Source organism: Platalea leucorodia (genome assembly GCF_965183815.1).
Source record: "Platalea leucorodia genome assembly, chromosome: 5".
In the NCBI taxonomy this organism is placed as follows: domain Eukaryota; kingdom Metazoa; phylum Chordata; class Aves; order Pelecaniformes; family Threskiornithidae; genus Platalea; species Platalea leucorodia.
The window spans coordinates 48,962,302-48,972,996 of NC_138827.1; the positions used below are offsets into that span (position 1 = coordinate 48,962,302).

The 10,695-nt window shown below is 55.2% G+C and overlaps 1 protein-coding gene across 1 annotated transcript; it reads right to left on the minus strand.

Annotated features, from left to right (window-relative positions):
- Nucleotides 1-894: 894 nt before the first annotated feature.
- Nucleotides 895-10,655, minus strand: PRDX6 (peroxiredoxin 6). The gene is made up of 5 exons (XM_082313309.1): nt 10,495-10,655; nt 8,629-8,785; nt 3,841-3,987; nt 3,095-3,241; nt 895-1,612 (listed from the first exon to the last, which is right to left on the minus strand). The coding sequence occupies exons 1-5, from the start codon at nt 10,584-10,586 to the stop codon at nt 1,481-1,483; spliced, it is 675 nt and encodes a 224-aa protein (XP_082169435.1). The 5' UTR covers nt 10,587-10,655; the 3' UTR covers nt 895-1,480.
- Nucleotides 10,656-10,695: the final 40 nt, after the last annotated feature.

Below are 10,695 nucleotides of genomic sequence, written 5' to 3' on the forward strand. Positions count from 1 at the left end.
GTTCCTGGAGGCAATTAAATATTAATATAAACCCTTTTTTTTTCGGGTAATAAAAGAGCGCGTTCTCTGAAATGCAGCCATGTTTGGGGAAGGATGCCCTCAGAAGGGTGTCCTGGCCTGCACGCCGAGGTGAAGGAGGACAGCGATGGGTGCTGGGAGAAGCCAGTGGCTCTGGATGTTGTCCGAGGACCGACGGGCTGTGTCCCAGGTGGGTGCGGGTGCTGCCCCAGGATTAGGGCCAGCGGGATGCTGGAGGGGCAGCTCATTGCATCCAGTGCATTCCTTACCACAAGCATCAACCCTACTAGTCCCTGCTTGCTGTGGGGTACACTTGAGCCCTGAGCCAGCCAATTTCTTTAACAGCTGCTCATTTTGAGTGTTGCTGATTGTGCTGGGCACCGAGAGATGCTGGCAGACAGCCTATAAGCTATTCAGTAAGCGGTTTCTTTCCTAGCGTTATATTAAAACATCGCTCATCTCTTGACAGATCCCCAAGGTGTAGGTGCGGGAGAGCAGGGCGGCGTTCGCACGGCTTGCATCACGCCCGCTCATGCCCCAGGAAGAGGGTAGGACCCCCCACCCAGCAGCTAACAGCAGGCCAGGTGGAAGTACGTTCCCTGAGCAGACATCTCTTCCTTCCCCCCACTGAGGCTCTGCCGCAAAGCAGGGGCGGCACAATTGCCCTGGGCCCAGCTGCCTTGGCTAAGACTATGTGCCCTGCACCAACCTGCGTTTCCAAAGTGCCTTATTTACAGAGCAAGAACAAGGGCAATCTGTGCCGCCGCCACCCACCCACGAGCATGGGCACACATCCCAGCAGCATGGCCTAGGGAGCAAAGTAAATGGTGCAAGGTGCCATGGACGCCAGCAGAGGCAGATGAGGAATGCTGCAGGTAGTACTGAAGATCAGTTTATTCGCTCTATTCCCTCTTCCATAAAACACTGAAAACAATCAATTTCCAGCAAGAGATGAGAAAGCAGTAAGAAGTGAGAGATTTGGCTCTGCAGCTCCTCCCCTACGCACGGGACCAGACAAAGGTGTTAATGCGTTAGTGACGGCTGCTCGGAAAGGCACGCAGCAGTTTGGAGCCCCTGAAGCTCCCTGATGGGAGGCGTGTGACCCCAGCAGGACCCTCCTCCGGGGCCTGGCTGCTGACACCACGCTTCTCACCGTGCCTCTGGGAAAAGCTCGGCTGGTGCTGAACAGGAGAGACTCCACAGCGGAAGCACTGGAGCCCCCACTCGTCTGCTAACCTCTTCCTTGCGGGGCTGATTCAAGGCAAGAAAACACCTGGGTTTCAGTTTCATGTGGGGGATGAAAGGGATGGGGAGGCTTGGTTTAGTATTGCAATGCACCATCGGTGACTGCGATGGTACGAGGCTGCTGATCGCATGGTGTCAGGGAGGCAGGAGCTGGGCACGGGGAAGGCTCCCGATGCCGAATGACCTGCAGCCCGGCGGGGCGGACAGGCAGGCCTGCTCACTCCGGCTGTGGGGTGTAACGCAGGTACTTCTTGCCCGAAGGGAGGTCTTTCGTGAAGACTCCTTTGGGAAAGAGCTTCTTGGCTTCCTCGTCAGGTAAGGTGGGCACGACCATGACACTGTCACCAGGCTGGGGAGAAAATGGGAACCGTGAGAGCAGCAGAGGAGCTGGCAGGCTTGGATGCAGGTGGCACGTCCCTGCTGGCAGGTGACACTGCCTCCTTGTGAACACTCGGCCGCAGCACTCCAGGCATGTCCCCTGCCGCTCTGCCTGGAGCCGGCAGTGAGGACTGAGCGGGAGCTACACCAGGAGGCGTGGGTGATGTCGAAAGGGAAAGCTGTGCTGTCTGCCAGGCCTGCCAATGGGATCCCACAGCCCAGCTCTTCCCCACAGCACTCCCACAGGAACAGGGATTAACAAGAGGGGAATTTGGGCATCTCTACAATGCAGGAGGGAGCACAGCTTGCCTAAGTCTGCTTATCCATTCCTATTGCTCAGGCGCCCCTGAACAGGCGGTGCTGGCTCCCCCTTGGCGTGCCAAGCCCCGGGGAAAGCTGTGCTTCCCTGGGAGGGGGGCTGGTGGGTGGGCTGGCCCCGCACCGCTGGGAGCTTACGCTGCAGGAGACAGGCGCGTCTTCAGAGGCAAGGTTGCCTCCACGCTCTGCTTTGCCCCGGGAAGTGAAGGTGCAGTTTGTTCTATGCTCAGCATGTGGATGCTGGTGTTGAGGGGTGGAGAGGCACAGTGAAGCACACCGATACCCCAAGTTACTCAGCCTCCAAGGGTTGTGCCTACGGGGCCTTCCTGCCCAGAGGGAGCGGGTGTTTGGGACAACACAACGCTGGAACAATGCTCTGGGAGTCTGGTCCTGCCTCATAACACAGGAGGACTTCTTCAGGACACCCTGTAATAGCAGGAGTGTGTCCTCTGGCTCCAGACAGGCAGGCTTCCCCAGTAACAGCTATCAAAGCCAGCGGCAGGACAGGCCCAGGAGCTGAGCAGCTATGCTGGGCTGAGGAAACACTGGCTAGCTAAAGCAGCCAGACTGCGCTGCTTGTTCTTGCTTTATCTTGGTTGCCCAAACTGTTTTTAGGGAGTTTTAAATAATGCTACTGAACAGGGATGGCCACAACTAAGCAACTTCAACTAGTAATCTTCCACGAGGATAGGACTTGGCTGTGTACGTGCTGGGCAAAGCGGGGCTGAGCCCATGCTGGCCCTTCCTGGCTCAAAGGCAGGAGAGCAGCGAGCTGGCCCAGGGAGGGGTGCCCCACGCTTGCTGCTTTGCTGGCTTTGAGTGGGCTTTGGCACGCTGACACCTGGTAATGCCCGCCCTTATTACAGACAAGGGCAGGACCTGCCTTGGCCCAAAGCTCAAGTACTGATAGCCAGAAGGGCCAAGCCCAGTTTTTGCTGGCACCAGGGACCGAGGGCAGGGAAGGGAGGTTTCCGACTCCAGACTGCAACAGCCCTGGGGCCTGGGCTGGGATCTAACTCAAATCCCAGGACCTCAGCAGCTTTCCTCGCCCTGTGGGTCTCCCTCCAAGGGAGGCTGGTTGATGTCTCAATGCACGTTTTCAGTGCCCGGCTGTGAGCTTTGCTCCCCTCCTCACCTTCCAGTCCACAGGGGTAGCGACCTTCTTGTAGGCCGTCAGCTGCAGGGAGTCCACCACTCTCAGGATCTCATCAAAGTTTCTCCCAGTGGTGGCTGGGTACAGGATGGAGAGTTTCAGCTTCTTATCCGGGCCAAAAACAAACACCTGAGCACAGGGAAACAGGGTCAGGGGCTGAGCAGATGTTTGTCCAACTGCCCTGCTACATCTCCTCAGCCCTCCTGCTCCTCCCTTTCCTGGGAGGTGCCCTGCTTGATCGCAGGTGTTGGGACAGGGGAGATGCCATGGTGGGGATCTCCTAGAGCAACAAGTGATGCCCAGGCACAGAGAACACGGTGTTTGCTCCGGGAGCTCCTGTTTCCAATTCCAGCTTATTTTGCTACTTGAAACGTTTCCTTCCCTTGACCTGTGCCCTTCTAATGCAAGCACAGGAGAGGAGACGGAAAGTCCAGCAGATCAAGCGCTTTTGTCCCCTCTGTGTTAGGACAGGCACAACCAGGATGAGCTGGCGGCAACAGCAAGATGGAGCTGTTGCCAGCAGGCTAGTGCTGCGCCAGTTTCTTCCTGCAGCATAACCCATGGATCTAGCCCAAGGAAGTCAACCTAGCTCCTGAAGATGGTCACGTCCATCCAGGTAAGCTGCCCCCATCCTCAAGCCCAGCCCCATGGACACAGGGCAGGACGGCAGGCAACGCCTACTGCTGAGAAGGCTGCTGTGCAGCAGTGCTCCAGGGCCAGGTACTCACCACGCGAGCAGTCAGGGGCATGCCGTCCTTGTCCCGCTCATCTGGGTCCAGCATGCCCAACTTGACAGCGAGCTCCCGGTTTGCATCAGCAATGATGGGGAAGGGGAGTTTCTCCTCGGGTTGTTCCCCGTTGTATGCGTTGATGTCCTGCAGAGACAAAACCATCGGCATGCTCATGCTCCCTGTTGTGGGTACCGACACAGGAGACAGAGGCCAGGCACAGAGACCTCCACGCAGGCTTTACGTGTGTGGGGCAAGCTCCTGCAGAGGGGCCATGCAGAAACATGTTCAGCAGCTGCTCTACAGGAGCTTGTCACTTGCTTGGCCCCAAGGTCTCAGGCTGGGACAGCACAGCCAGGGGCTTATGGCCTTCCATGAAGTTTCTCTGCTTCCAGAAACCAGGTAACAAGCCAGAAACCTGCATGCCAGGCCGGACTCTGCCTTGTTCTTAGAGGTTTGTTGTTAGGCTGTCTAGGATCACACCCTGTCGCTCACCTGTGGAACTGCCTGTGGACCAGCTGCTTTGCGCCGGCAGTGGGTATGGAGAAATAGGGAAGTCCTGCCTGTGCTGGTGACGCAGGGAGATTTACCCACCTTTCCCTGAGAACAGAGGTGCCCCTCTTCCGACCCCCTCCCAGCAAGTGATCTAGCACTACTGACAGATGTGTTGGTGTTGCATGTGAACTGCAGTGTGCTTTTCAGGAACAGTTTCTCTAGTAGCAGAGCAAACCAGCAACTCTACAGCTAACAAAGGTCAAGCATCAAAACACTGCACAGGTCTTGTGCGAGGGATCAGTTCCATTCAGCAAGTCGCTCCTAGCTTACTTAACTTAAGGCTCTTGAAAACAGAGTGAAAGTCTGAGTGCAGGTGCTGGGACACTGCATGCTCCTTTCTGAACCACGGCTGGGACAGAAGAGAAAACCATCCCCTTCCACAGCTGCGCAGGCTCTCCCTTGTGACCATGGTTTATGAGGCTGCTCCCTGTGCTAGTCCAAACTTGAACTACTTCATAGGGAAACTGTATTTTGAGTATCCCCAAATCCGGTCTGGACTTGGCCAAAGCATTCAAGTTATCCTTGTAGTTTGCAGTACCACCTGTATGGGTCACGCTGAGCCACAGTAGGGCTGGGAGGACCCTGCTCAAGGCAGCAGAAGCAGAACAGCTGCCAGCATTAAAGCAAGTTTAATCCAAGGTTTCTGCCCCAGAAGAGAGCTGCCTGTTCCTTCCATCCTCTTTATGCTACAAGGGGACAAAACTGACTCCAGTGCTGATGCAAGCCTCCCGCGCACCACTGTGGTGTGTTATCAGCTGAGCTGATAATTGGAATGTACGAGTGTCTCCACCTTCCTTGGGCTTTGAACGCAGGGGAACAGGCTGGGTCCTGCTCAGAGGGAACTCAGGGAGGGCAGGGTTGGAAATGCTGCCCCTTGGCACTGCCCACTGCTGCTCAGAGCATGCCAGAGGCAGCAAGAGCAGGCAGGCCCTGCACCACTCCTCAGCCCTCCTAGGCTGACGGTGGTGACATAAGGGGCTGTAACCCTGCCCTGGCTGCTCAGGATGCTGCAAACAGGTCAAATGGTGCACACGTGGCAAGATGTTTCCTTTCCAGCTTTCCTCTTTGCTTGTTTTCTCCCCAACGAGAAAGCACCGAGTCAGCCCTGCACTGAGAAAAGGAGCTGTTTATCTCAGCTTGGTTGTGGTCAGGCCTGCCTTGGAAGGAAGGAATCAGTTCTGTTCTCCTGCAGACCTGCCTTGCCAAAGCAGAGCCGGAGAGGCCAGCCCAGGCAAAATGCTTCTGAATGCCCCGCAGAGTCACAGGAGGCTGTAGATGAAGGTCAGACAGTGACGCCTCCGCCCCGCTTCAGAGTGGGGGCTGGAGGATGAAGAGAGCTTCTGAGAAGCAACATCCGAATCCCGTGGACTGTAACTCGTTCCGAAGTGCACGTAATTTCATGACCTGGGGATCTCTGTACAAAACAGCCTCACAAACCCCACCCTATTTTGCAATAAGACACGCAAGACTCATTCACTTCCCTATGAACTATTCTTCTTTCCAGAGTCCCCGCTGAAACCAGACATCACTGGAGTGATTTATTCACCTCTGACTCACCAAGGCAAAGGCATCAGTGGCCAAAGAGAGCACTGAAACCTCCTCTGACATGCACAGCGTATGCCAGTCAACCCTGCTTAAGGAGCTCATGCATTCAGTCAACCCTTGGAGAAGCAGTGCACAGTCTGGGGAGGCAGGAAAGCGCGATCAATCCCTGGCTGAGCTTGTTCTGAGCCCTGGAGCAAGCCTCTGGGTCTTGGCTAGGGATGGCTAAGAACAGCAGTGACATCTTTGGCTGGGAAAGCAGAACTGAGCAAAGTGACATGAAAATTAGTGGCTATACTCTGGTCCCACCTTTCCAAGTCCCATCTGCCTACTGAAATTTGGCAGCAAAGCAAGCAGAAGTTTCTTTGCTGTTTCATGCAGTATTTCAGCTATCCCTCCTGCCCACTTGCTTCCTCCCAGGCTGTCCTCCACATAAAAACAGCTTCATCCTCTCACTACTGCTAGGAGCTTCATCCAAAGAGAAAGCATAGGTATGTAAAGGAACATTGCACAGAGAGGTCTGCCTGCCCAACGTTTTGCTCACTCCTAGGACTTGTCTCTAAGTTAAGATTTAGTGAAGGAAATTGCAGTTGCTAGATCGCAATCTAGCATTTAATGCAGACTGCTTTTGTCTAGACAAGGCAGCTTCTCCTGAGGCCTGGTATCTCTGTTAAGCTCTTTTTTTCCCCATGGCTGGGCAGGATAACCTTTGGGGCACCGCTCCTGGTCTCAGACTTGCGGCAGGCCTTAACACGTGCCTTCCCAGCTCAGCTCTTTGGCTCTCCACGTTATCTAAAGTTCTTCTCTGCTTTGTCAAGGACAAAGAAGGAGGATCACACGCACGGGCAAGGTCTAAGAGCAGAGCAATCACATTCCTGTCCTCTCTTACGCCCTCCACAATGCACGCATGCTGTGTTCATTGCTCCTCCATGCTCCCTGCACTGCTCAGTGTCGCAGCCTGACACGTCCTCCTGTTCCCAGGCTAAAGAGCCCCAGTTCCTCTGCACTGAAGTAAACCTGCCCAAATCTGCAGGAAGCTTTGTTCCCCCTCTGCTCCTTTTCTTGTTCCCCTGTAGTCTGCAAGATGAGTGATTTCAAACACAGGCTGCATGGAATGCTCCAGTCTGCTGTGGATTTCTCCTCATCAATTGAATCTTCTGCTCTGGAGGACTTTCATGGTTTTCTTTTTGACAGGCGCTGAGCTGACACTTCCAAACCACTGTCTCTGAGGCCTCTCCCAGACTGACAGAAAGCTCACCACAGCTTGGACCGCTGCCCTCTGCCTTTCTCCACACTTGTTCTGGAAGGTTTTCCCAACCTGCTACTCTACCTCCCATCAGTCAGTGTTGAGAGGCTGTTCTGCAACTTCTCCTGGTTTTACCTGAGGTTGCACTGAATAATTACACAGCATCAGCAAAATCAGATCGTGGTTCATCTCTTTTCCACATCACCCAAGTATGCTGAACCCACACATCCCTGCAGACCCTCAAGGGAGCTCGCTGCTTCCCTCCCTTGACGCAACCTCTGTGTCACTTCCTTCTGTCTCCCTGCAGAAAAGAGCCTGCCCTTCACAAAGCTGATGTCTTTGAAAAGCATCTTGGAAATTCAAGGACTTTGTAGAAGTCAGCAATACCATATAGTTCTTCAAAGGGCTCTAAGCCAACCAGGAGATGAGACTGCCTTACAAAAGCAACACCCAAACTTTCCATTATACTTAATGGAATGTTATCTGCTAATTTGACTGGTGGTTTCAGCCACTTTGACCAACACAGAAGCCTCATTAACTGGTGTGGGATTTGTGCGCTGTTTTTCCCAGGCCCTTCTGAGGCTTGGTGGGACATCGGCCATGCACCACTCAGGTACGAAGGTCAGTTTAAGCAATAAGGCAATTAGGTAATTTCTAAAGCCAGTCAGACATTAAACAGTGCTTGCGTGTGGAAATTTCTCACTTCCAATTTTAAGAGAAAGAAAGAGGCAGGTAATTCACCCAGGGATTTTTACACTCTGGACATATCTGTCTGAAATGCTTATTTTACACCCCTACCACCTATGACCCCTGAGTCATACTCCCTGGCGGCACACCATTGCTGAGGCTGCATTTGAAGTTTTTCATTAGTTCTTTTTATGTTCCTTCAGCAAGCTATTTTGTTCTCATCTTTTTTTATACTCCCTTATGATGGTTTTATATTTAACATGCTCCTATTTGTGGTTTTATGTTTAACATGCCCCTGTTTGTTCTCCGTTTTCTTTTCCCTGCTTGGGCATGAATTACACCCTTTGAAGACTGCCTGTTCACTTCTGATGCCTCCTTTCCTTTCCTGTTTTATTACAGAACTTTTGAGGGTTTGCGGATAGGTTGCTTTCCTCTGAGCTTTTGGCACCACCTTCACATACATTTTACCCTTTCAGATACTGCTGGGAGAGCAGTAATACTGTTTTCCTCTTGTTTCAAAGTGTCAGTGCATAGAGGACTTTGTGGAGTGCTCCACGAAAATGGAGCAGACCTTCCTGTTCCTGCTCTGCATTTTAGCACCTCGTATCCTACACGCTTTGGGGTTCAAGTGTCTTACGACGTTATCCTCAGCAGATACGTAGTTCCAATCCAGTGCTCTGTTCTGTGTGGGCTTTTCCTCTGGCTTTCAATGCAAGGCAGCAGCGCAAGCTCCCCTTGCGCCTCCCCACGCCCCGTACCTTGCTCCAGGAGAGGTGGTCTGGGACGCTGTCAATGGAGAGGGCAATCATCTTCACATTGCGCTTGCTGAACTCGGCCGCCAGCTTCGCCGCCCGGCCAAGCTCTGTGGTGCAGACAGGCGTGAAGTCCCTTGGATGGGAGAAGAGGATGCCCCATCTGAAAGATGAGAGCAGGAGATGGCATTAGGGAGAGATGTCATTCTGGTCTGTACCGCAGATGAAAAGCTGCACAGATTGCACTGCACGGACACTAGTGCGGAAACAGCTCGTCTCTCTGCTAAGTGGAAATCCTGTCCTGGGAACTCTTCCTTTCTTGTCACTAGAAGGCTTCATGAAATGAGCCCCTTTCATCATGCTCTGAGAAACCCCCTGCTCCTTGCTCCCCCTCTCCCTCCAGGATCCCCCAGGAGATGCTAGAATAGCCCACTGTTCCTGACATGGAGGTGGACACCATGCAATGTGAGGAAATTTGGGGGAGAGAGACCCCAGAGACCACGTGTGCGAGGGCACGTAGATGCCAACCTGCCGGCCACGTTATTGCAGAGATTGTGACTGATTTACAAGGCCATTCACTATCCTGTATACCTCATCGACCACTGTGCGGAGAAACATCCATGTATATCATGCAACTTAAAAGAATGAGATAGGACCAAACCTTAAGGCAACCGCTGCCGTGAGCTGCTGAATGTACTTCATGAAAAAAAAAGAATTAATCAACTAACGGGGGAGGCCAGAAGTTAACATCATGTTACAGCTCCAGTTACAACAATACTGCCACTTCGCTTTTGCCCACTGCTGCCCATCAGTGGATTCTGCAGTCTTTAGAGCAGGCAAATACAAGTCGCCCCACTTCACAGGTAAGGCAACTGGCTCGCAGGGAAAGGCAGCCCAGCAGCAAGATGGGCAAAGCAGCTCCCAGCTCTCAGGGTTTTCCAGCGGCTAACGCAAAGCCACCCCCAGCACTTAAAATTCCCTACCAAGGACTTGTCGCACCATTTCTCAGCTCAACGCTCACAGGGCTTACTGCACCGCTCTTCGCCTGGTCCCCAGCGCTCTGCAAATACAGCCACCTGCCACCGCAGCTGGGGAAAGTCCTGTCTCAGAGATTTGGGAACGGAGCTGGAGGGATCGAGCGAGGCACCCCGCAGCTCTGCCAGCGCCGTGCGAGTGCCGCAGCCCACCGTGAAGTTACGGGACGGCGACCCGGCCACGGGTGCTACAAGCCTCTTTATACAACAAGTAGACTACTTGAATAAAAAGGCAGCAGACGACCAAGTAGAAGCTGGCCCAGAAAGCCCCCGCGTGGGTGACCAGCCTGGAACAGCCGGCTTTAAGAAGCCCCGCAGCCTACTTTCTCGCTGAGAGGGCTCCTTTTTCCCCTCTGCCCAGGCTCACAACGCTGACAGAAGCGGACCCAGGCGCGGATTGCCGCCCGCCCAGCGCTGCCGGCGGCGAGACCCCGCCGCGCCAGCGCCCTCCGGACGGTGCCGGCAACGCAGCAACCGGCTTCGCGGGGAAACGGCGCCGGCGGGCAGGCGGCCTCACCCCGGACCAGAGCCCTCCGGCCCCGCGGGGTTACAGGCCCCCGCGGGCCCGGCTGACCGGCGGGGGAAGCGGGTGACGGACGAGCTGACCTCTAGGACGGGCCTGCACCCAGCACCGCCCCGCCCGGCCGGGCGCTGCCCTTCCCCGGGCCCTGCCGTTCGTCAGGGCGCCTCTTCCCTCTCCTCGCCGTGCGGGAGGGGACGGGGCAAGATGGCGCTCCCCCCCCCGCCGCTTCCCCAGGCACCGCCGGCGCCCAGCCGGGGGTACGGAGCTCCCCCCCCGCCCCATCCCGCTCCCGCTGCTCCCGCTCCCGGTGCTCACGAGTCTCCCAGGAAGTCGTGGAAGCGGATGCGGCCCTGCGTGGTCTCCGCCTCGAAGTTGGGCGCCTCGTCGCCCAGCAGCAGGCCCGGCATGACGACGGCGATGGCGGCGGCGGCTCCGCTCGCTACCGGGGCTGCCCGCGCCTCTGCGCATGCGCGGGACCACGCCCCCTCCCCCGAGCGGCGGGGCCCGGCAGGCTGT